General features: G+C 58.3%; 1 protein-coding gene across 5 annotated transcripts in view; it reads left to right on the plus strand.

The window, feature by feature from the left end:
* Window positions 1–25,444, plus strand: part of SRCIN1 (SRC kinase signaling inhibitor 1) — a 65,056-nt gene that overhangs the window by 30,557 nt on the left and 9,055 nt on the right. For 2 of the 5 annotated variants that reach the window (XM_032428505.1, XM_032428508.1), the window contains 16 exons: window positions 3,857–3,880; window positions 7,561–7,756; window positions 8,338–8,536; window positions 8,941–9,034; window positions 9,543–10,405; window positions 11,478–11,570; window positions 11,822–11,865; window positions 12,183–12,370; window positions 13,545–13,720; window positions 18,828–18,958; window positions 19,123–19,270; window positions 19,606–19,852; window positions 20,297–20,531; window positions 22,154–22,308; window positions 22,585–22,737; window positions 23,290–23,412. In XM_032428505.1, coding sequence (XP_032284396.1) covers window positions 3,857–3,880; window positions 7,561–7,756; window positions 8,338–8,536; window positions 8,941–9,034; window positions 9,543–10,405; window positions 11,478–11,570; window positions 11,822–11,865; window positions 12,183–12,370; window positions 13,545–13,720; window positions 18,828–18,958; window positions 19,123–19,270; window positions 19,606–19,852; window positions 20,297–20,531; window positions 22,154–22,308; window positions 22,585–22,737; window positions 23,290–23,412 — 3,069 coding nt within the window. The remainder of the gene's footprint in view (window positions 1–3,856; window positions 3,881–7,560; window positions 7,757–8,337; window positions 8,537–8,940; window positions 9,035–9,542; window positions 10,406–11,477; window positions 11,571–11,821; window positions 11,866–12,182; window positions 12,371–13,544; window positions 13,721–18,827; window positions 18,959–19,122; window positions 19,271–19,605; window positions 19,853–20,296; window positions 20,532–22,153; window positions 22,309–22,584; window positions 22,738–23,289; window positions 23,413–25,444) is intronic. The other 3 variants (XM_032428504.1, XM_032428507.1, XM_032428506.1) reach the window with 2 other exon arrangements.

The raw sequence follows: 25,444 nt of genomic DNA on the forward strand, positions 1-25,444 counted from the left end.
TGGTGGTCCTCCCTCCCTGGAGGATGCGTCGTCGGGGCTCGAGGTCAAGGAGGGATCACGCCACTCACCTAGCCAGCTGGGGACGTCTGCCCGAGGAGGGGAGAGACCTCGGCTGGCCTGCGCTCGGATTCCCGGGGCGGGGGGGGGGGGGGGGGGGGGCACAGCCCCGCCCCTCCCAGGGCTCGTCGGGGAGAAAAGGATCAGCTGCAAGGGGAGGGAAGAACCCCACTAAGAGCGCTTAGGGTGGGGAAGGGCGGGGGTTAACTCCTCAGCCCCAGAGGGAAGATGCTATTTCCTCTTCTCACCAGGGAGTTTGAGGACTCCCTGGCCTTGCTTTCTTGGGTCTCTGAGAAGCTCCCCCTCCCTCATTTCTGAAAGCCTGGTCCCTAGAGAGTGAATGGTTGGCTTCCAATTCGAATCCTTTAGAACACCTCTCATTTTGTCCCCCTGCTCCTGTAAGATTCTTTCCTACAAGTGATTACCCTTGGCAAGGGCTCTCCCATTCAAACTTTTCTTCCACGTTCCCACGGTCCTCTGGGAAGGGGAGACCCCTCCCTGAGTATGGGAGAGGGTATCGGAGGTGTTTGCTGGGGGTGAGGGGCCAGACCTCTCTTGGGCCCTTCCTGCCCTTTGCCCTCCTTCCAGGGGGTTTCTGGTGCTGGGAAACTCCCAGGGAAAAGGCCCAGAAGGCTGAGCAGTGCTGGGTGCCAGGGGATGGCGGGAGCCGTGCCAGAGAAGAGTATTCAGAGACATACCCGTCCTCCTATGGGCTGGGCCTATTTCTCTTTGCATTCATTCATGGTCAAATATTTGTTGAGGGCCTACTACATACCCAGGCATTTCGTTAGGTACACAGGAGGAACAGACAACCAGGAAAAGGGTGAGGAGGTTGGATGGGGAGAACCTCATCTTAGCAAACGGGGAGGAACCCTCTGCTCTCAGTGACCCAAGGCTGTCCCTTGGGTTTAACACCCTGGAAAGAGACAGAGACAGAGGATGGACGGCATTCCTAATGACTTCTCCCGACACTGTCGTCTCCCACCCCCCCCCCCCCAAGGACACTGAGTTGCCAGGAGACTATGTGTCTTATTCCTGGTGGGACTAACATAAAAGGAGATCTTTCCTCCCGCTTTCCAGAGAGGCCAGAGGGGCTAGGATCTACTCAGTGCGCTGTACGGGCCAGAGCCCAAAGTCTCAGAAGTCTGATCTCAGCCTCACCCCGTTTGTCAAGCACAAATGCAACTACTCTTCCACTGTTACCCTCTAGGGGGGTTTGCCTGGCTTTCCCGTGGCACTAAGGCTACCCAGTCCTCTCTCCTGTCCCCAGCTAGTGACCCCTTCCTTCCGGGGCTGACCGTCCCATGGATGTGCCCAGCCTCAGAAGTCGGAGGCAGGCCCAGGCTCAGGGCACAGCTAGCGTGGCTGTGGCCAGGCCCCCGAGGCCCGGTGGCTTCAGCCATTAGCACATCCTGAGTCCGATGTATTGACACTGGGGGCTGGGTGGGGTGGGGGATCTTCTGCCTCTTGGATCAGGAGTTAACCTCTCCAACGCCTGATGTCTGGGGTATCATCGGCATGGGACGGTTGCTGCCGCTGACATGTCCAGAGGCACTATGACTGGCTAGTGGAGGGAAGGAGGGATGAGACTTTCTCTTTGTGTGTATACTGTGCGGGTACTGTTTTGTGTTTCTGCAGCTGGGGTGTGTGTGTGTGTGTGTGTGTGTACAATGTGTGAATGGGATCTATGTCTCTATGGGTTTCTGTGACTCTGGGGGAGGCTAGGGCGTGTGGGAATGGTACCTGCGTTTCTGTGAGCGGAGTCGGAGTGTATGTGAGCAAGTCAGGGTCCGGTGGGGGATGCGTGTTCGTGCATGAGCGGGGCTGGTCTCTGTATGAAACTCTCTGTCTCTGAGTTTCTGGGGTTGTTTCTGACCATGGAGGGCTTCTCTCCAAGTGCTTGGGTCCCTTTGTGCGTGTGTTTTTGTCGCTCTGGGTGGTATCTCTGGCGATGTCCTTATCTGAGGGTGTCTGAGAGTCTGCGCTCGGCTCGGCTCGGGGCCTGCGTGCTCCGGGGCGCTGGAGTGGCCTTCTCTGCAGAGCCAGCCGTCGCTGCCAGGGCTGCAGACACAAGTCTCATCAGAAACCTTCCCGTGCCCTGTGCCTGGCTCTGTCGGCCCCCACCCCCACCCGCGTGTCCACTCCTTCTGCTCCTCCTCCCCGTCCCAAGGCCACAGACAGCTGTGGCTAGGGCCCGCTACTCCAGCCTCTTGCCTCCCCTCCCCTCGGCCCCTGTGGGCATCCCCTGGCACCCATGGGGGTGGCATGTGTCCATAGATTGTTCTAGGCATTGGCTGGGGTATGTTGTTGTCCCCTTCCCTTGCTTGGCATGTGACTATCTTTTGTGTCTTTTGGAGCCAATGGCGGGGGCGGGGGGGGGAGGAGGGGGAGAGCGGGGAGTCGGGGAGGAGGTGAGAATTGTAGCTCAGATGGGGAAGGCCCTGGTGAGCCAACCTCTTCATCCCAGCCCAAACCTGGCATCACCTCCACCCTAAAGGTCTAACTCAAGTAAAGCCTCCATCCCAGCAGGGCCCCTCGACTCAGCCCCTGTCCAACTCCTCTCTGCCATGAAAGCATTCAGGTGGCACAGGATACCCCTCTGTGATGTCCTTCCCCTATCAGGGACCCTCAGCGTCCCTCTTCTCTGCCAGTGGCTCTGAGGCCTGGGAATTTTGTCTGCTTGTGCCAGGCACCCCAGTGCCAGGCCATCTGCTGCCTCTGTCTTCCTGCTGAGGCCGGCACCGGTCAGCAGGGTGCCCTCAGCTTTGCCAAGAACCAGCCCAGCCTCTGGGCCTCCTTCCTTGGCCTTAGCCATCTGCAAGGGCCTTCTGGTCTCTCGGGAAGACAGGGTGACCCTAGGTTATTGTGAATGAGGAGGAACCTGAAGTCCCCTACTCTGGGGATACAAGGAGTCTTCCTCTCTCTCTATCTGGCTCTAGGACATTGCCCACATTCCCAGTCTCTACAGCTCCTCTTGCTTCCCTTGGCTCCCCATTCATTGCCCAGTACTGTGAAGCGACTGGTACCTGTCCACTGGGCTCTGTAATTCCGGTCCATTGTGGTACACGGGCCTCCCTGCCCTGGCCTTGGCCGCCAGCCTCCCTCTTCCACTCCTTGTCATATCAAACCCCCTGGACTCCACTTCTGACCCCACTGTGCTCCACTCAGATGCTTTCTGCCTGTCCACCGAAGCCCACCCCGCTGGCCCCAGCCCCTCTTTGCAGCCCAATCTGCTACTTTCCCAGACCCTGCTCCCCAGCCAGACTGGACTAGTGACTATTCCCTCAACACACTCTCTGCCTGCCTGCCCCTGGGCACTTGCCCATACCGTCCTCCCTGCTCAGCACACCTTTCCTCCCAATCTCCAGCTGCCCATTTTTCAAGGCCCAGCTCAAATGTCACCTCTTCCGGGAAGTTTCCCCTGGCCCATTGCAACCAGATGCCACTTCTCTGACCCCGCAGCTCTGATTCATCTCTGCCTGTGTCTCATGGGTTCCCTATATCATGGTCTTCGGCACCTTTCCTACCCGTGATTCTCTGAGTTACCGTGACTAGAATGCGTGGCTTGTGAACATCTGGAAGGGCTCTCCCTTGTCCCCGCCAGTGAGCCTGGAGCCTGCCCAGGGCTGGCCTGGGTCTCAGGAGAGGACGGATGTACCAGGCACTGTTTCTTTCTTGTTCCTGGGAGGGCAGAGGGCCCTGGTCCCAGGGCTGAACTCAGAGGGTCTCTAACCCACCTCCGCCCCTACTCTCCCCTCCCAGCCCCCCGCGTAACCATGTCTTCTCTTGTTCCCATCAGCAGCCAAACTACTGGAGCTTCAAGGTCAGTGCGTGTGCTTCTGCTTCCGTGACAACTGCATGTGCTCTCCCGCCCCTGGCCCTCCCTGCACATGCTTTGCGCAGGGGTGTGCGTCTGCACGGAACCTTCTGGTGGGGGCGGCGGGCCTGGGGCTGCTGCTTTGAGAGAGTCTGGGCTCGCCTGCCAGGGGCTTGTGGATCCAGAGTGGGAGTTTGGGCCACCCCCGCTGGGGATCTGGGCTGGGGGTACTTAGGCTTTCCCACGCTGGGAGGGGCATTCTGGAATGAGGGAGGCTGCCTGACATTTCCCCCCACCTGAGACACTGCTGGCTCTGAGGCGGGACCTGAACCCCATGATCTGCTGGAGGGCCCTCTTCTCTGGCCTCAGCCTTCATCTGCCAGCGAGGTCTTGTGCCTCTGATGGGCCCCTCATCCCTTTCTTACTTGGCACTATGGGGTCAGTGCCAGGCAAGAGCCTCACAGCCCTGCACTCCAGACCCGTTGCCCACGTGGAGGGCTGAGCTCAGGGATGAGCGCTCTCCTGCCTCCCCTGGACAGTTTGGACTATCCACAGCGGGAGAGCTCTCTGCCCCCTCCAAGGGCATCCTGCTGAGTCCTGGCGGAGCACCCTCAGGTGCCTCCTCCACCGTCTCTGGCACCCAGGCCCAGAACGGAGCCAAATTAGGATGTACCAGTAGCAGATTGGGCTGCAAAGAGGGGCTGGGGCCAGCTGGGTGGGCTTCGGTGGACAGGCAGAAAATGTGTCCCAGAGTCTCCGGCCCTCCAACTCCCAGGCATCGTGACAGGGGGTGGGAGGCATCCATCCCCAACTCCCCAGGTGTCGTCCTGCTCCAAGCATCTTATTTGCGAGCATGCTCCCAGAGAGAAGTCCTTGCATCAGAGAAATCACAGAATCATAAACTCATGACGTCAGGCACAAAACATTTTTGGAGGAAGCAATAGAATGTAACAGTTCGATGCATGGGGCTGAGAGCCTGGTGGTGAATTCCAAGTCTGCCACTAACTAGCTGGGGGACCTGGGGCAAATTGCATAATCCCCTGGGCCTCAGTTTCTCCTCTGTAAAATGGAACAACAATATCTGCATCATAGAGTTGTTATAAAGATAGAAGAGAGGAGATACTGCACATCCTAAACACAGTGCCTGGCTCATGGCGAGCCTTACCTGGTAGCTTACCTCAGTAGCTGTTAGAAGCCGCTGACTTGATTCCCAAATCAGAATCACCTTGGGAACTTGCCAGAAACCTTAAACCCCAGGCCCCAACCCCCCAGAGATTTGGATTCAGTGAATGTGGGGTTCTGGAAAGAATGTTTTTAAAAGCTCCCAAGTGATTCTGTCCCATTCTGTGGACTGCCTTTGGGAACCTCAGATCCTTGCCTGACTGTCCCCACTCAAGGTTCCCTCTGCCTGATCTCTGGCCAGGAGTCATCGGCTCCTTGCTGGAATACCTCCGGGGCCAGGTGCGCCCTGCCTCCCCCAGCAACCCCCTCCTAGCTTTGGAGAGCTCTGCTTGGATTACCGTTTTATGCTCTTGCCATCTCCCTCGTAGACAGGAAGTCCTGGATGTCTCACTTTTTTCTGCCCTGTTGACTCAGCCCAGGACTGGAGAGAAGTGCTAATGGGCTTTCTCTCTTCTCAAGGGGGTTTTCTACAAAGGCTGTGAGAATGGAAAGGTGCGCAGAGGGCCAGGATGGAGAGCAGAACTATCGGGGCAGGGAATGTGGGCATCTCTTCTCCCCGAGGTAGCCTGGATAGGGTCTTGCCTTCTCTGCAGTCAGCAGCCCTGAGGATCCCTGCCCCCACTTCATTCTGGCCCCTGTTCCATCTTCTTCCTGGCACATCACTTGTGTCCCCCAGCTCTGTGGCCACCCCCTTCGTTCCCGGCTAGCGTGCCAGAATTCTGTAGCCCCTCATCCACATCAGCCTGGCAACCACTGGCCTTCCAGTTGCCTGGCAACCTCACTGACCACCAGACCAGACCTGGTTCGACACACTGCTCCAGGGCTGAGGGTGAAAGAGGCTGGCCCTGGTGATCAGTCTAGAGCGAGCCACAGGGTCCAAAGTCTGGGCACAGGCACCCCCCATGTGGGTCTCGTTCCTACGCTGCCTCCCTCCTCCCCAGACCCATACCCACTCACTGGTCAAGGCATTGTGCTTGAGACTGGACATCCCCTGAGGTCTCCAAATCTGACCTTCTGCATCCCCAAGCCTTGGAGACCACGTTGGGGACAGCTGGGCACATTGCCCATCAGAGGAAGATGCTCTCTCTTTTCCAGAGTGCTCATCCAATTGGAACGTTGAATTGAGTTAATATGAAGATGGAGAGTAATTAGGAGCTAATCAGGATTTGGGGAAGGAGGGCGCTGATTCCTTTATAGAGATACTTTTACTTTTTTTCTAATTATAAAAATAATATATTTTGATTGTGCAAAATTCCCCCAGAAGAGAAATGTATAAAAGAGAAAGCTCTGTCTCAACCCCGACTTAACCAATGTTAATAGTTTTGAGTCATTTGTTGTTAAAAATAGGCAACTTATTTTATAGAAAAGTACAATTAGGCAACATGATTTTTTTTCTTGATAATATATGTATATATAATCCATATAAGTATCTATTGTACATAACATGGAATGTACATAACACAGATCTGACTTATTATCTTCTCCCTTGAATAAAAGTTTCTGACGCACTCGAGTTTAAGGGAAGGGGCTGGGGCAGAATGGCAGGAACTGTGGTGCTGAGTGACAGCCCCAGCCTTCAGCCAAAAGAGCCATGTAGGCTCTTACATGGCGACCCCTCCCTCAAGGAGAGAGTGATCAAGCTGTCCCTGGGGCAGGGGACAGTCACTGGGTGACACCCTTCCCTAGCCCCAGCCAGATACTACCCTCAGCTGTAGCTTCAGGGCAAGGGGCTGCCATGCTGGGTCCTGGGGGAGGCCTTTCTAGGAGGCAAGCCAGGCTGGTTGGCTGTGTGGCAGCACGTGCCCTGTGGGGAGGGGCTGAGGTCAGGCACATACGTTGTGTGCTCAGGTGGATCATACCAGGCTTAGCATGTGCATTGCATGTAGTAGGCAGAGTCTGTTTGAAACTAGCTTCGGGATGATTCTCCCAGGCACCCTAAGTCAAGGACATTGTGCTCCTCTCTGAGGGCCCATACCTCCCAGAGCTGGGAACCTGGGGCCCCTAGTTCTCTTTGCTTCCTCCCTGGGCCTGCTTCCTGCCCCCACCCAAACCTCTGAACTCCAGGAAGGATAAATTCACCGCTCACAAACCCGCCGCTTAATTAATGTCTGGAACTAATGCCCCAATTTGCTCAACGATTCTGCTGCTCACCTCAGTGACAAATTTGCGTTGTTGTTGTTCTTTGGAAGCTTAAAATAGCAGGCGTGCCCTGGCTCCTGCTCAGATGGTTTCTTGTCTGGCTTCCCAGGGTGCCTGAGTCCTTTGCCCGCTGCTTACCTGCTGGGTGTCCCAGGGAGGCCAAGGCCCTAGGGGGTTGGGGAACCCTCCTGTAGCCACACAGCGAGTCTGGAATTCAGGAGACCCTCGTGTGTGTGTGTGTGTGTGTGTGTGTGTGTGTGTGTGTGTTTCACTGGCTGGCAGGGGCTCCCCGGGCCTGGATGGGGGACACGGGCAGAGCCAAGGGTCTCGTGTTTGATTCCTCTCATCCTGCCCTGCCCCTGCAGACCCGCAGCTCCCGCCACACTCAGGGAGCCCAGCCCGGGCTGGCAGACCAGGCAGCCAAGCTGTCATACGCCTCGGCTGAGTCGCTGGAGACCATGTCGGAGGCGGAGCTGCCCCTGGGCTTCAGTAGGATGAACCGCTTCCGACAGAGCCTACCCCTCTCCCGCTCTGCCAGCCAGACCAAGCTGCGCTCGCCAGGTACTGCTGGCCCGGCCCACCCTCCTCCTGGCCACTGGCTCCTCCCTCTGCCTTGCTCACCCTACAGCCCTTTTCACCCCCTTCACCACTCCAGCTCTCCTTAACCAAACCCCTGGCTCCCTTCCCCACGGTCCCACCTCCCTGCCCCTCCGCAGTCTCCTCCCCTTGGGGCCTTTCCCTCCTCAGCTTCTCCCCCACCTCTTCCCTCCCTCCCTTAGCAGCCCCTGCCCCATCCTTTTCTCTCCCAGCCTCCTCTCTCCCTCACCCCTTTCAGCAGCCCCCCCTTTCCTTCATCCCCCTCTTGCTCACCTCTCTCCCCCTCAGCAACGACTCCCTCTGTGTCTGCCGGAGTCTGCCGTACCTGCTCCTGCCCCCAATTCCCTTTCCTCGTCCAGGCTCCTACCCGCCCGGCAGCATGAGGAGTGCATGGGTGCACCTGCACTCCGGGGCCGCGTCGGGCCTCAGACCCTGCCTCTGCAGGACCAGCGCGGCCCCCGAAAGCCCCCCTCGCTCTCCCGGCCGGCGTGGTGGTGGCGGTGGCGGCGGTGGTTCTGACAGCGGAGGTGGCCTCTCCTTCGCAGGGGTGCTGTTCCTGCAGTTCGGGGAGGAGACTCGGCGCGTGCACATCACGCACGAGGTCAGCAGCCTGGACACGCTGCACGCGCTCATCGCGCACATGTTCCCGCAGAAGCTCACCATGGGCATGCTTAAGTCGCCCAACACCGCCATCCTCATCAAGGACGAGGCTCGCAACGTCTTCTACGAGCTGGAGGACGTCCGGTGGGCGTGGCCCCGGGGGGAGGGGTGGGCTTCCCCAGGCTCCTCCTCTGCCGGGGCCTCGACTCCGCGGCTCTTTCCCTCCCCAGACCCCTCCTGACCCAACCTCAGCCCTTCTCTCCTTCCTCGGTCATCCCACCCCGTCCCCTCTAAATCATCCACCCCTGCTGGCTCATTTTGGCTTGAGCTAACCTGAGAAGGGCGAACGGGGCCTACTAGCTGGATGGGGTGGAGGCTGCGGAGTGTGTGTCGGTGGCAGGCAGTCTGAGGCACTGAGCAAGAAGCTAGGAAGAGGTTGGGGCTCTTGGCCCCTCTTGCCACCCCTCTTCCCTCTTCCTGTAGTAGCTACCCCTCCTTATCGCAGGGCTGAGGGATGGTGACCCGTTGCACCTTCCCCTTCCCCCCAGGGACATCCAGGACCGAAGTATTATCAAGATCTATAGGAAGGAGCCTCTTTACGCCGCTTTCCCTGGCTCACACCTTACCAACGGGGACCTCCGGGTATGGCTGGGGATCCCCAGGGCATTGGGGAGGCTGGGCAGATGGGGTCCAGGAGCACGGAGTCTAGTTACTTGTCAACAGGGATGAGGGCCAGTTTTTGGAGAAGGGAACATAGAGGCTGAAGCAGAGGGTGGCTTCCACTAATTGTGGTCATGGAAGGGTCCTTCCCCTCATCTGCCATGCCCCCCTCCTCTCCATTCAGGATTTTTCCAACAGGCCTCTAGGTATTGTAGGGGGCCTCTACACTACTGCTTCCCTTCTTGCTTCCCCAACCCTCACCACAGGGTGGGCCGCAGGTTGCCCCTCTAGTGCCTCTCCATCTGCCACTTCTTCCTCCATGCTGGGAGCCCTGATGGGAAAGGGGCCCAAATACAGCGGGAGCAAGGGAAGGCAGAGGACAGAAGGGACTTCCTAAGCATCAGGGGGAAGATGCTGTCTCCTTACGCAAGGCGCAAGGGATCCCCTTTGTGACCAGCCCTGTGGGGTTCTGGGACTGTCTTCTGCGCAGAGAGAGATGGTGTATGCCTCGCGGGAGTCGTCGCCCACACGGCGTCTCAACAACCTGTCGCCGGCGCCGCACCTGGCGTCCAGCTCTCCGCCCCCGGGGCTGCCTTCGGGGCTGCCGTCGGGGCTGCAGTCGGGCTCGCCGTCGCGCTCGCGCCTCTCCTACGCCGGGGGGCGCCCGCCCTCCTACGCTGGCAGCCCGGTGCACCACGCGGCCGAGCGGCTGGGGGGCGCCCCAGCCGCCCAGGGCGTCAGCCCCAGCCCCAGCGCCATCCTGGAGCGGCGCGACGTGAAGCCGGACGAGGACCTGGCAGGCAAGGCGGGCGGCATGGTGCTGGTGAAGGGCGAGGGCCTGTACGCCGACCCCTACGGGTTGCTCCACGAGGGCCGCCTGAGCCTGGCCGCGGCCGCCGGCGACCCGTTCGCCTACCCGGGGGCCAGCGGCCTCTACAAGCGCGGCTCGGTGCGCTCGCTCAGCACCTATTCGGCCGCCGCGCTGCAGTCCGACCTGGAGGACTCGCTCTACAAGGCGGCGGGCGGTGGCCCTCTCTACGGCGACGGCTACGGTTTCCGCCTGCCGCCCTCGTCGCCGCAGAAGCTGGCCGATGTGGCGGCGCCCCCCGGAGGCCCCCAGCCTCCGCACAGCCCCTACTCGGGGCCGCCCAGCCGCGGCTCGCCGGTGCGCCAGTCTTTCCGCAAAGACTCGGGCTCCTCGTCGGTCTTCGCAGAGAGCCCCGGAGGCAAGACCCGCAGCACGGGGGGCTCCTCGACGGCCGGAGCACCCCCTCCCGACCTCTTCCCGGGGCCTGGGGAGCGCCCGCTCGTTGGGTTTGGGCCGCCGGTGCCCGCCAAGGACACGGAGACCAGGTGAGGGACGCTCACGAGGCCTCGGGGCTCTTAGGGGTGGGGTGGAATGAGGGGACAACGGCAGAGCCTGTGGCAGGATTGTGTCCTGGACTGTGAGGCCCCAGAGTCCTTTGTAGACCCAGAGTAGTCTTGAGGGTTCACGGGAGTTATTTGGCTGTGGCAGGAAAGGCACTGGAGAGATGGACAGGCCATTTTCCTTCCTTCTGCAAGATCTGGGGGTTAGATGAAAGGGCCTCAGACAAGGTCTCTGGAAACCTGGGTTTGCATCCGTTCCCTGAACCTCAGTTTCTGCAACAAAAACTGAGGCTGAACCAGCATTCTAGTGCCTTTCCTGCTCAGTTTGCAGCCCTGAGAGCTGTCCAGCACACGGTCGGCTGAAGTCCACTGGGGAGGGGGTGCTGCTCAGAAATAGGGATGGGCAGAGAGGTATTCCTTTAGGTAGCCTCCAAGCTGGGGAACCCTTGCCCATTATTCAGCTCCATCCTAAGGGTGCAGGGCTGGAGGAGGTACCCAGAGCATTGACCCATCCCCTTCTGTCCTCAGGCAGTGTTGCCAAAAGATAAGGAGAAGCAATTCACATTCACACAGCTGTCTTGTGGCTTGTGTGCCAGGCACTGCACTGGGCACTGTGGATGCCGAGCTGGGCAAGCCTGGTTCCTGCCTTGTCTAGTGGGGGTGACACATTAAAAAATACTTGTACTTCCCTTGGGAGGGTATATACGTGGTGTGGGAGGAGGGACTCCTTAAAGCTGCTGGGGCTCTGGGATGGCCAGGGAGGACGTAGGGAGGAGGGCATGTCAGGAAAGGGCACAGAGAGGCCTGGTAGTGGGGCCCATCAGAGAGCCAGTAGTGAGAGATGGGGCTGGCAAGGGAGGGGGTGACTGTCAGATGGAAAGGGGCCTTACCAATGTTAGGTGGGGGACTGTGGGCTTGAACCTTTGGCATTGTCTGTGTTCTGGTGGCTGGGGAGGGAATGGTATTTCCTCTAATTATCAATCTTAAGAATGAGGGCCTGGGCAAGAGGGACCCCAAGCCCAGAGAAGGGATTGCTCAGAGCCACCACCCTCTCCAGGGAGCGCATGGAGGCCATGGAGAAGCAGATTGCCAGCCTCACAGGCCTGGTACAGAGCGCCCTACTACGAGGCTCGGAGCCTGAGACCCCCAGGTAAGGTTCTTCTTTAAACACCACTGCCAGGGCTTATGGTTGGGGCAACAGGAAGGGAAAGTGGGCAGCAGCAGTGCTAGGACCAGCTCTGCCAATGTTGCAGTGTGTGACTCTGGGTGAGCCCTTTTCCTTCTCTGGGACTCTATCCTGACATCAGGGGACTGGAGGCGATTTTGTTAAAGTCTCACTCAGCTTTGACGGTCTGGGGTCAGGCTGGACCCTCTGATGGCCCTTTTTCCCCTGTGCCACAGCGAGAAGATTGAAGGCTCCAATGGAGCAGGCACCCCCTCAGCACGTGAGTGGCCCCTTGCCCCCCCCCCCCGGTACTTGCTTTCTCTGAGCCTCAGATTCCTAATCTGTAAAGTGGGGATTAAACCATCAGCTACATCACTGGGCTTCGGTGGATCAATGAGCAGTCACCTTAGCCCAAGACGGCTTTGCCCTGGTGCTTTGCTCCTCACAGAAGGGCTGACCCACTAGTTGGGGCAGGGGGTCAGAGCCACATGCTTCTCTGGCTACTGTGAGGATCAGGGGTGGGAAGGGCCTTGTCCTGGCCCCTTGCAGGCTCAAGGTTTGTTGCCTTTCTTCCATCCTCGTGGTCCCTCTCTGCAGCCTGTGGGTCAGGCAGCCGGAGCAGCGGCGCCACCCCAGTGTCCGGCCCTCCCCCGCCCTCGGCCGGCAGCACTCCTGCGGGGCAGCCCACGGCCCTCAGCCGTTTGCAGATGCAGCTGCACCTGCGTGGCCTGCAGAACAGCACCAGCGACCTGCGCAGCCAACTTCAGCAATTGCGAAAGCTCCAGGTACGGCCGGCTCCGGGGTCTCGCCCCGTGCCCGCCCCCTCAAGCCCCTCCCCGACAGACCCCACCCACTCGCGCCGAAAACCCTTCCCACAGGTCTCGCCCCATGCCCTACGCCCCCATCGGAGTTCCTTGCGGTTCACTGGGCCCCTCTGCGAACCCTTTCTCCCCTTACCCTTCCTCAAGCTCCCGCTCGCTCGCTGAATCTCTGCTCCCTCACCGAGCCCCACCGCTCGCCCTTGTTCCCCTCACTACGCCCTCTTTCCCCTTCCCTGAATACTCACCGTTCTCCTGGAGCCCCAGTCCACCCCACTAAGCCCCTTCCTCCTGTCAGTATCCCTCAGGGCAGTCCCAATTCCTTCTTGCCCAGCATTCTTTCTCCCCTCCCCTCCCTTGGGCGGAAACCCTCCCCCTAGATCCCCTCCACTACCCCTTCTGAGTCCGCACAGTCTTCTCCGCTCTGCCCCGCCTGGCAGATGGTCCCACCAGTCAGGAGCCTGGCATCGCTGTGCCCGCTCCTCGAGAGGGCCTTGGGGCCCGTCAGGTGAGAATAATGAGCAGAGACAGGCTGGAGAGGGGGCAGAGAGTTGCCATCTGGGCAACGGGTTAAGATCTCACCCACTCCGTCATTGCCCCAGCTCGGCCTTAGAAGTTAAGTTAATCTTGCGCCGGCCACGGAAGCTCTATCAAACCCCAGGGCTCAAGTCTTTCATCGAAGCCACAGCCCTGCAGCCGCAAGGTCGGCACGGCCCTACATAGGGCTACCTCTTGCCCCCCAAATATGCCCATCTGGTTCTCCTGCCTCTGTATTTCCGCAGCCCGTAACCTTGTCCTCCGCCCCCGTCCATCAGCCCTTTGCTGCTGCTCACGGCCACAGCCACGCAGCCGCATGTTGTGCATGCCCCAATTTAGCACTTCTCCCTCCACGATCCCCGTGCCGTTCTCCTCCTGCCTCTATTCTTCCCCAGAATTTAGTCCTGGGCCTCTGCTTCCCCCCCATCCCGCCCTTTCGCTGCTGCTCACGGCCGCAGCCGAGCAGCCGCTTCTTCTGTGGAGCCCGCCCAGCATCGGGCTGTCCTCTGCCCGCCTCCACCCCCCCCCCCCCCCCCCCCCCCTCCCCCGCCGAGTACTTCCATCCCCTCCCACTCCGGTCCATCGGTCCCTCTGCGTCCCGCAGCTACAAAACCTGGAGTCGCTGCGCGCGCTGCTGAAAGGCACAGAGGCGGAGCTGAGCATGCGCGTGTCGGAGGCGGCGCGGCGGCAGGAGGACCCGCTGCAGCGGCAGCGCACCCTGGTGGAGGAGGAGCGGCTGCGCTATCTCAACGACGAGGAGCTCATTACCCAGCAGCTCAAGTGAGGCTGGGCTCCCGGGCGGAGGAGGGAGGGCCGGGGGAGCGGCCTCGGCCGCAACCTGGTTTCCCTGGGAGGCGCAGCTCCCTTCCTTCTGAATCACAGGTGACGTTGGTCTGGTCTGAAGCCTGATTTCCTTCTCCTCTGTGGCTTGATTTCTCTGTGACCCACAAACCTTTGACCATCTGGCACAATTCCTGATTTATTTTCTTTTTCTGGCTTGATGCCCTGTTTTTGCTATGTTTTTGCTTCCTCATGGTTCACAGTCTGGCTTCCCCCTGACCCGCGGCCTTACTTTCATGTGGCCAGCTGCAGGATTCTACTCTGTCCTCTGTCTGCTTTCATTCTGCCCCGTGACCTCTACAGAGTGACCCTTGGGTAGCCGCAACTGCCGCCACTCCAATTCCCTGATCTTTGAGACCAGGTATCGCCAAGGAAAACCTTCCTCCCGGCCTGGTGCTGCTAAAACAAAGCTCTAGCTTTTTCAGAAGGAGTGAGGAATAGAGAACACCCAGCTCCCAAATGCTTAGACATGGAAGGGTTAACGGGAGACAGTCCTCTGATCCAAATTTAGCAAATGGCTGTCTGGCCAAGATCCCATTGTCTGGCACTGTTGAAGGGAGAAGCTGCCTTTTGCTGTCCATCCACTGAGTGAGCACCCCCACTGCAGCCTTCTCTTGTCAGTCACTGGGGTCTGCTCCTTTCTCTGGCCTCCCTCTTGGTGGCACAGGGCACAAAGGGACCCGAGGTCCAGCTCCAGCATTGAGAGACTATGTGATCAGGGCAGTTTCTGTCCTCCTCTGTGCCTTAGCTTCCTTATCTGTGCCCAGTATTGAGATTTTTGCAGTTCTCTACAGGGCGGGTTTGGGTTCTACTGGCCAATGACTTGGGGAGCCAGGAGAGGCTTCTCAGAAGAGCCCAGCTTGCAAAGGGGCTCCTTGAGAAGGGTCCCTACTTCTCAGCCTTGGGCCCACACAGCCTGTGTACTTCAGTGGGGTGGAAAGCAAAGAGTCCCGTGACCCCTTGTGGCTGAGATGAAGTAAGGACCCTCTCACTTGGAAATAAGCTGGCGGCAGCCACCCCATCATTTCAGGTGTGAATAAGCTGGCGGCAGCCACCCCATCATTTCAGTGACAACCTCAGTCAGATCTCCAAGTAGACTGGCAGCTGTCACCCCCCCTCACCCAGAGAATTCCATTTACCCAACTTTTCTGTCCTCTCCTTGCCCCTTTTCACTCAGCACAGAGGAGCTGGGTTGGGATTTTTAAAAGGAAATTTCCTGAGACATTAAAGGAAAATAAAAGAAAATATAAAAGCACAGAGGCAGAAGAGATGAAAGGACAGATTTAATCTTCTGTCATAGGAGCGTCTGGTCCTCCGCCTCCCTGGGGGCCTCAGTTCTCCGGAAGCACACAGACTCCCTACTCTCTGTCCTGTTATCAAACCCCCTGTTCAAGCTGCTCACTTGAGAGGGCTTGGGGGCTGATCCATTGCTTCTGGTAGGATTCTCCATGCACTTTGAAGGGGGTTCCTGCTTTTTTGGGGGGGCGGCCTGGGCTGGGCTGGACATCAGCCCTGCAGTGGCTCTGGCTTGGCTATGAGAGCCCTCCCTGCCAGCTCCCATAGCCTCCCCGGGCATTAGGTTGACCAGCAGGCCCATCCTTACCCCTGCTCTGGCTGCAGCTCCTGTATGCTTTGCTCTGCCCCTTCCTCTTGCCCCAGCATCTTGCTGGAAGTTAAAGCCAATCCCGTGCTTCATTCAGCGTGGCTCTCTCACCTGTTTTTCTAGCCAAGCACTTGAGCTCTGTCTAGACATTGCTCTGAGGGGTACCCTCTGCTGACTTGAGAACTTTTGGCCTCTGGAGCCTAACTTGGACTAAGCCAGCACAGGCTTTGTAGGCCTGCTAACTGCACAGCCACACAGGTCCCCATGCTCCTAATGGCTCCATGCTCTGCTGTTGTTATCTTGAAATTCTATTTTTTTTAAGATTTTATTTATTTATTTGTCAGAGACAGAGAGACAGAGATAGAGAGCACAAGCAGAGGGAGTGACAGACGGAGAAGGGAGAAGCAGACTCCCGGCTGAGCAGGGAACCCGATTTGGGACTCGATCCCAGGCCCCTGGGATCATGACCTGAGCCGAAGGCAGACGCTTAACGACTGAGCCATCCAGGCATCCTTATCTTGAAATTCTTAATAATTTTTTACCTAGGGGCAAAATCTTCATTTTTCATTGGGCCCCATAAATTATAGAGCTGGCTCTGTCCTGACCCTGTGCTCTCCACCCCTCCAGGACTGAACCTGGGGCGGGGAAAGCCCAGCCACTTTTTGCTAATGGTGACTAGACTTGGACCAGTCTGGGGCTCATTTGCAGAGCCTTTCCAAATCAACCCTCCCAAAATTTTGGCAGGTTTCTTGATCAGAAAATCGAGGTGCTAATTGAGCCTAAGGAGGACCTAGTCCTGCCCGAGAGTTGCACTGTTGTGTTCTCCCAAAGGCTTACCTGAGTCCTCCTTTAAATGAGAGTCTCTCTCCCCCCTCAGAGTGATGTTCAGGAGTGACCATTTTACAAAACCGGCACACCCTGAGCCAGCCAGGTGTCACACACAGCAGGGAAGAACAGTGGTTCTTTCCCACGTGGCAGAGCATGGGCTGGGCGGGACAGAGATGGGTATGGCATGATCCAATGGCTGAAGTCAGACATGAGTAGATTCTCCTTTGCCACAAAATAGTTGTATAACCTTCGACAAGCCACTTCATCTCCCTGAGCCTCTTTTTCTTTTTTTTTTTTTTCTTTTTAATGCCAAATCTCATTGTATTAGTTAGGGTAACTGCTATAACAAATCATATAATAGTTCAAAAGTAATGGACCTATCCTTTTTTTTCTCATGGATCAGTACTGGGTGGGTTAGTGAATGACCCTCCTCCATGCAACCATTCAGGGACCTAAGCTAATGGAGGTTTGGCCATCTTCAATATGTGCCTTCCAAGATCATGCACAGGGTCGTTGCCTTTCAACCCATAGGAAGGGGAAAGGAGCATGGAGGAGCTTCCGTGGGAGGTTTTTATGGGACGGCCTGGAGGCAGCATGTTCCTCTTCAACTCCTATTGCATTGGCTGGACCTGAGTCGTGGCCATTTCTAACCGCAAGGGACGCTGGGAAATGTAGTCTGGTGTCTGAGCTCCGGTTTGTGTGTAAGCGGGAGGTACCAATGGCTTCCACGCCCAGGACTGTTGGTGAGGATTAAATAAGGTAATGAAAGTGGAGGGCTGCCCATGGCACCTGGTGTACAGTAAGTGCTCAGTACAAGAGAGCGCTTCAGATGGCAGTGCTGAGTCACAGGATTTTGTCTTTGCTCCAATGTAGTCTTTTCATCCACTAGTTGGATGAAGATGTATAGGCATGCTGATAAGATTTGCTAGTGACACAGCACTTTGAGGGGGAGCAAGTCTGTTGGATGGTAGAACTGCGAGCCGAAAGTTGTTTCCACCTGGATTATTGAGCTGAAATCCAGCAGATGGGATGTGACAAGGATGTATGTAAAGTCCTGCATGTAGGTCAGGGATGTCAGTGACTCAAGTCACAGAATCGAGATGACCTGCCAGGGCTGCAGTCCCTTCTTTCACTTATCCATTCATTCCACAATTATTTACCAGACATCTACTCTGCTCCAGGCAACGGGCCAGATGCTGGCACTTGGAGACGAATCCAGAAGACATGGTCCCTGCCTGCCAGGAGCTACACAGCCCAGCTTGCAAGAGCTCTGAGGGTTTGTGAGGCAGGAAGCAGACCCCCAACCCCGAATGTAGGGAGTGGGGGAGCAGTTCCCATTGAGACCTGAGGGAGGAGTGGGGATTAGTCACACATGTGTGGGTATGTGTGCATGTGTGTGAGTGTGTGTGTGTGTGTGTGAGTGGAGTGTTCTAGGCAGAGGAAATGGCATTATAAAGGCCCAGAGAGGGCAGCACATACAAGGACCTTGGAGAAGTTGTGGATAGTTCTGAACAAAAGCAAGCCGGATGAGGACAGGGGATGTGGCTGGAGGGAAACTAAGAGCAGCCCCCAGGGACTGACCCTTTACCACCCTTTTCCCATTTGCATTGGCTTATTTATTTGTTTTAAGATTTTATTTATTTATTTGAGAGAGAGAGAGCATGATCAGGGGGAGGGGCACAGGGAGGGAGAAGCAGGCTCCCGGCTGAGTAGGGAGCCCAACTCAGGGCTCGATCGCAGGACCCTGGGATCATGACCTGAGCCAAAGGCAGATGTTTAACCACTTACCCATCTGAGCCACCCAGGCACCCCTGCATTGGCTCATTTAATCTTCGCAATGACCCCTGGAGGGAAGAACTCTTACTACCCCCATTTTTTGGATGAGGAGGTTGCAGCCCGAACATAGTAGGTAACTTGTCCAAGATCTCTCTGCTGCGGGGGGCAGAGCTGGGATTGGAATTTGGATCTGTCTGACTCTAGAGCCAAATTTTCACCTACTACCCTCATGCCCTTCTTCACTTGGAGTTCAGCCTCAGGATGATGGGATCCATGTAGGGTTCAACACGGGGGGAATGACTTGGTATGACTTACATTTTAGAAAGATGTGGGGTTTAAAACGGCACAAGCTCAGCATAAACCCTCTGACAATTGAAAGCAGTTTTGTCCTCAAGGAAAGAGGCTGAGCATCTGGATAGCCGAGAAAGGGTAGAGGGATGTGGCTGTGCCTCCCCTTGAGAGAAGAGACCTTGTAGGGGCACGTGCAGCTAACTGCCTGCAGTTCCCTGAAAGGCCGCCGGGTTCTCTCCTGCTTCCTCGGCAGAATGAGAACCAGAGGATGCAAGTTATAGGGAGAGAGATTTGGGTTGATGTTGCTAAGGACCAGAACTTCGACGGCGCCGTGAGGGCGGGGGCGGGGGGGGACCCAGGGCACCTATTAGGGAACTCATCTGAAGTCTTATCTCTGGGGTTTGGCATTTCTGATTTCATTTGGGCATGTAGCCTGGTGGATGGCTTTTAATTTTGATCTGACTGGTGGCCTCATTTCTTGCCATTTGCCCAATTTCAGGGGGCTGGGCTGGGGCCAGAGGGGCTGAGGGGGTCTCTCTCTGGTTGCAGTGACCTGGAGAAGTCGGTGGAGAAGATCCAGCGGGATGTGTCACACAACCACCGGCTGGTGCCAGGGCCGGAGCTGGAGGAGAAGGCCCTGGTGCTGAAGCAGCTCGGGGAGACGCTGACCGAGCTCAAGGGTGAGCCCAGAGGCGAGGAGGCGAGAGTGTGGCATGCGGTCCGGCCCGCAGTCCCTGCTGCACCCCCACGCCCAGCCCCACCCCCAGGCACTGCCCTCCCTGCTGCCCATCCTCCCTTGTCCTTGGAGCTGCTCCCTCCCCAGCTCACTCCTCTGGTGCCTCAGCTCACTTCCCAGGCCTGCAGAGCAAGATGCGGGTAGTGCTGCGTGTGGAGGTGGAGGCCGTGAAGTTCCTGAAGGAGGAGCCACAGCGCCTGGACGGGCTGCTCAAACGCTGCCGTGGGGTCACAGACATGCTGGCCCAGATCCGAAGGTCTTTCCCTCCCTGTCGTCTTATCTCCGACCTCCGATTCCCGGGAGGTCACATGCCAGGCATTGATAGATTAGCCTGACCCCTTACCCTGACTCCTCTAGAGGTCACTGGTGTGCCAACTGGATCTGCACCTCCCCTCTGACCTGTGACCCCTGGCACGGTGTAGGCTTGGCTCTCCCTTATGCTGGATGCGGTCACTCCTCCCCAGGCCCCCCCATCTGTCCTGCAAGATCCCAGAGCCCTCCTCGCACCCTGCCTCCCCCAGGCCAGGCTTCACTTGCATGGGGCCACCAACATGCGGGCCTCACAACTGCTCCTAACTCTCCCAACCCCAGGCAAGTGGACGAGGGTGTGTGGCCACCCCCCAACAACCTCCTGAATCAGTCCCCCAAGAAGGTGACGGCTGAGACAGACTTCAACAAGAGCTTGGACTTCGAAATGCCACCCCCCAGCCCCCCACTGAACCTCCACGAGCTGAGCGGGCCGGCCGAGGGAGCCCCTCCTACTCCCAAGGGGGGCAACCCCACCAAAGGCCTGGATGCTGCTGGCAAGAGAAGCGTGGACAAGGCTGTGTCTGTTGAGGTGCTGGGCCCGGGACAGGGGGGTGCTTGAGCTCAGCTCACACATTCTTACCACCATCCTAGATTGGGAAGCGCCAACACGTGGGTACTTTTTCCTGGGGGAGGAGGAAGTCTGAGAGACACATTGATGGTGGCATGAGTTCTGCCAGACAGAAAAACATTTTCTAAAACGATAACAATCAAGGCAGTGTGGTGTTGGCCCAAGAATAGACTATGTGGTCAATGAAACAGAATAGAATGTTCCAAAACAGGGCTAAGTATTATCAAGAGAGGAGTATATGGTGGTGGTGGCATTCCAGACTTACAGGGAAAGCAGAGAATACTCAAGAAGTCTGAGGGTCCCCTAGGGGCTGGACCAAACTTCCTTCTCCGTTCCTGGCATGTGTGGCTGGGGGAAGGGGCTGCAGCCCCTGCTTCACAGCTGACCCCCGCTCCTCGTTTCCAGGCTGCTGAGCGAGACTGGGAGGAGAAGCGGGCAGCCCTGACCCAGTACAGCGCCAAGGACATCAACCGGCTCCTGGAGGAGACACAGGCAGAGCTGCTGAAGGCCATCCCTGACCTGGACTGTGCGAGCAAGGCCCACCCAGGCCTGGCCCCCACCCCTGACCACAAGCCCCCCAAGGTCCCCCACGGCCAGAAGGCAGCCCCGCGAACCGAGCCCAGTGGGAGGAGGGGCTCAGGTATGGGGGCGGGTAGGGGACTGGTGAAGAGCCCAGACGAGGGGAGCCCCATCTTCAGGAGCTCTCGGGTTGATGGGGGAGGCACCTGGGCGGGATATCTCTGGGGTCGGACTGCCGGAGAGGGGAGGTGCTGGGGCCTCAGCAGCCTGACCCTCAGCCGCTGTGGGGAGACCCAGAGGACAGGGGGGAGCTGGACTCCATCCGGGGCTTTTCCCACTGCCCTGACTGCGGCTGAGAGGCCCACACAGGGAGGAGAGCAAGTCCGGGGCAAGAGTGACCAAGCGTGTGCTCTGACCCTGGCTGTGCCGAGACGGGCGTGGTGCTGGTCCTCGTGGACCTGGTTTTTGGGTCCCCCCCGCCAGCCTGTGAGCTCACAGGGGAGGCAGAAATCCGACCAGAAATAGCAGTCATCATTCCTTCATTTATTCATTCTTGTTCTCTGTATTTGTCAAGCACCTACTGGGTGCTGGGTACTGGGTGCTGGGTGCTGGGGATAAGGAGAAAAGACACCGCTTGTTTTCAAGGAGCTTAAAATTTAGTGGGGGTGTAATACTAGCATTTGTGCTTATCAAGCACATATTATGTGACAGGAACTACCCCAGATGCTTTCTATGTATTAATCCTTACAATTTTGCAGCAACCCCAGGAGGCAGCTACAGTAATTATTCCCATTTTGCAGATGAGGACACTAAGGCTCAGTGTAGCGAAGGGATCTGTCCTAGGCCCCGCTCAGTGCGCAGACCAGACACGGGATGCGGGTGCTAACTGCAGCCGTGGGGTGCAGTCCTACAGGAGGCCCTGGGAGGGCGGGGAGGGCTTCCCACTGCACGTCACTTCCCCTTGGAGTCTTGAAAACAAGTAGGCTTTTCCCTGGCCAGTGAGCGAGGGCATTTCAGCGAGAGGGAACGGCACCTGCAAAAGCCTGGAGGGGTGTGTTTGGTGTTGCTGAGCGGGGTTCAGGCCAGGAAGGAGCAAGCAGAGCTGAAGCTGAAACATTGGCACGCGTGGAAGATGCTGGGCCAAGGAGCACGGACATGGTTTGGGGTCATGGGAAGGCCCTGGGGCTCAAGGGCAGAGGAGGGTCGGGTTTGAGTGACTTTTCTGTAGGTTGCCCTGGAAACCGCCCCCACCCCTGAAGGAACAGGGGCAGGGAGCGCCTGATGGGTGGCATCAGGCTCTTGCAAGTTTAACCGCTGTCTCTTGATGGAGAAGAGGGGAAGACGGGTGCAGAGCCGCAGCTGAAGGGCAGGGGGAAAGAGATGGATGGATTAGGACAGCGCTTCTTAAACTTGAATGTGTGCATGAAATCACCGGAAGATCCGTCAAAATGTGGATTCTGGTTCAGCAGCTGTGGGAGAGGCCTGAGCTTCTGCATTTCTAACAAGCTCCCAGAAGCTGCAGGTGCTGCTGGTCGGTGGCCCGGGGGCCGCACTTTGAGTACACTAAGAGGGGTGCCGGGCCGGCTTCCGTCGGGAGGTGAGAGAGAAGGAGGAGGGGCCTGTGTCCTCTCCCTGAGCTTCCCTCTCCCCTCCTCCCCAGAGGAGGAAGCAAGGTTTCTCTCCTGGGTGCCCGGACTCCAAGGTTAAGGGTCCCCTGACCCCCAGCCCCTTGGCTGCCCACAGATGAGCTCACAGTGCCTCGGTACCGCACGGAGAAGCCCTCCAAGTCGCCCCCGCCGCCCCCGCCCCGCCGGAGCTTCCCCTCCTCCCACGGCCTCACCACCACGCGCACGGGAGAGGTGGTGGTCACCAGCAAGAAGGATTCAGCCTTCATCAAGGTACCGACCCCACCTGGGCCGGCGGGATACCCGAGGGGACCTCTGAAGACCCTCTAGGGTGGAAGGAAAGAAAGGGGCTGGCGCAGGGCGACTCTGCCTCCAGCTCAGGCTTCCATGGTGGGAAGGGGGCCGCCTGGCAGGGGACAGGGGACAGGGGACAGCGGAAGCGGCAGATGAGCTGGGGCAGGAAGTGGTCTGGTATTGATGGGGCCGAGGATGCAAGCTGTTGCTGGAGGGGGGCAGAGTCTGGTCTTGATGGAGGCCTGGGCCTTGCAGAAGGCCGAGTCCGAGGAGCTGGAGGTGCAGAAGCCCCAAGTGAAGCTGCGCCGGACCGTGTCCGAGGTGGCCCGCCCGGCCTCCACACCGCCCATCATGGCCTCTGCCATCAAAGATGAGGACGATGAGGACCGCATCATTGCCGAGCTAGAGGTCGGTCAGGGGCATGCCTGGTCCCGAGGCCTCAGCCAGTCCCCTCCCTTTCCCCACCAAGATGACCCCGGGGTATGGGGCTGGGGGCGGGGGTGACTGGGGTCCTGTGCTCCTGCCGAGGGCTGGCCTGTATGGGAACCGTCCTTCTTGCCTCGATTTCTCTGCCAGTGTAAAATGGGGGGAGGGGGCCTTCGCAGGGTTGAGTGTTTTCATTGTAGCCTCTGACACCCCCACAACTGCCCCGAGACCCCCTAGGCTCTGATACACCCAGCCCTGAATGTTCTGAGGACAGAGTGTTTTAACACACTGATCCCCAAGTACCTTGAGCTCCCCGCCCATACTCAAGTGTTCTCAGCCCCCCTCCCCAAGTGGCTGGAGACCCTGACCACCTAGGCCTCCAGAGGAGGAGACGAGATGGAGGGCAGAGTGGCCAGTGAGCATGGTGAGGGGCCAAGGAGTAAGGCTGGGGTCCCTCCCTGTGGGCCTTAGACCAGCACCCCTGTCCTCCCTGTGCCCCCTTCTCCAAACCTGCCCCCACCTTCTGCTCCCCAGGTGTTTGAGAGAAGCTCAGTGTCTTCCCTCCCCCCCACGCCCCGCCGCCAGCCGATCCCCATCTTGCTGGCACCCCAGGACCTGGGGCCCCCTGGGGGCTCAGCCCAGGGCCCCACATGGAAGGTAACGGGCTGCCCCCCACCTCTCACAGCTCTCTCTCTGCCTGTGCCTCCACACCTTCCTCTCCTCACCTCTCACGCTAACCCGCTAACACACCAGTCACCTCCCTAAGTCCCGCTGCTCCCACAGCCCCGCCTGCCTGGACTCACCCCTCCCCGGCTCCAAGGACAGGCGCGGAGACTCTAGCAGTCTGGTACCTGGCGCCCCCCCACTCCCCGCCCCGCCGTGGCCGCATTTTTCTTACAGGCTTGATTCTGAGTTGGGTATTTTGTTCCAAGCTGCAGCCATAGTTTAGGGCTGACCCAGAGCCTGGGTTTTGTCTTGGTCCAAGACTGGAGCTTGGATCCTGCTCACTACATGACTTTAGGTCCAACTCAAAATCTGACTTCATCCTGAGCCCTTGCCTAGTCCCTGCTCCAGAAGCCCCTCCTCTGCCACTGGTGCCTGGTGGGGCTCTCCCACTAGAACCTATGCCTTGCACTGGGGGTCAGGACACCCCAGGAGAAAGGCTTACTTACAGCCTCCCTCTCTCGCATGGCCCCAGTGGTCAAGGAACTTGGAGTAGAAGAAAGTCATGCCCTTCCTTGGCGGCTGGCTCTTTCAGCACTGGGAAGTTCTTCCTTCTCTCTAACTTCAGTCCTTGCTGTTGTCCTGCTGCACTTATTTTCTCTTTATCTTTTCTTGGGAATGTTGGGGTGGACCTGCTGTCTGCACCCCCAGGGGACTGCACTCGGGGAGGGGGCACTGGGGGAGGTGGTCTGGGAATCCCTCCGTCTTCCCAGTCAGGTTGGGGCAGGAGAGCCTCTGCTCTGAGGAGGGCAGCCTCCCCCATACGCGTGCTCACCCGCCTTGTCTGGTTCCCTTTGGGCCACCGTGGGCTCCATGCTGGCCGCCACCTAATTTCTGTCCTGGCTTGAGGCTTGTGGTGCTTTGACTCCTTGGCCAGGGGGAGCAGACAGGTGGACAAAACCATCTGCTGGGCAAAGGACGGGCACAGAGCGGTCCAAGGAGCCGTCCGGGGATGAGCAGTGTGCAGGGGGTGCCCCCTGGGCTGGCCGTGCCCTTGGCACTTTGACCCACTGCACCCAGCTCCTGCCTCTCTCTGGCCTCTGGGAGCCAGACCTGAAGGAGCCCAGGGGGCAAAGCCCCTCTGCTGGTTGAGCTGGCTTACCCTCTGCATCCTGAGGCACCACTGGGCAGTGGAGCCAGGCAGGCATGGGTCGCCTCTCTGCTTTCCCAGTCTCCATCCAGGTAAGCAGATGGCAGGGCTGGGTGGGGTACCTTGGGTGGGGGGCTTGAGGTCCCTGCTGCCCCCCCCAGAATCTCCCCCATGGCTCCTTTTAGTGGAAAGAGCACTGGACTTGGAGCCAGACTGCCTGGGTTCAAATCCTGGCTCTGCCACTAACTAGCTGTGGGTGAGTGACCTTGGGAGAATCACATGACACCCAGCCCCAATTTCCTCATCTGTCAAGTGGGGACCATAGGAGCATAACCTTACTGTCGTGGGTTATAGTAAGGACTCAAGATGAAGACGTATATGACAGTGCCTGGCACAAGACTCTGCTGGTCTGAATTAGACCAGAATTCACTCAAGTTGGGGGTTAGTGAGTGGGGGGCTCCCCCAAAGCCAGAGCAGGCGATGCTCACACAGAAGCAGTGCTCTAGCTTTGCGGAGCGTGTGCAGCCGAGGGATGTGAGCCCCGCCCCTTGAGGCTGTGAAGCCCTTGGGAAAGCTCCAGAAGTAAGGGGCGAGGGGGCCACTCTGAGAAGAGCACGACAGCCCCAGCCTCTGAGGCCGGAGGCCACTCAGGTCAATTCGACAAAGAGCTAATATTGGCCGAGTGCTTACAACGGGCCGGGTACGGCTCCAAGCCCGCGCCCACGTGAGCGCACTGAATTCTCACCGACTCCGTGCTACGGTTACCTCATTGCACAGACGGGCAGACTCCTGGCAGTGCCCGTGGGCCCTGCTCCCGGAGTTTAACATGGGCAGTGAGAGGTAGGCCTGCGTCTGTGCTTCCGGGGAAACTGGCGT

The sequence above is a fragment of the Phoca vitulina genome, unplaced genomic scaffold (genome assembly GCF_004348235.1).
Source record: "Phoca vitulina isolate PV1807 unplaced genomic scaffold, GSC_HSeal_1.0 scaffold40, whole genome shotgun sequence".
Classification (NCBI taxonomy): Eukaryota; Metazoa; Chordata; class Mammalia; order Carnivora; family Phocidae; genus Phoca; species Phoca vitulina.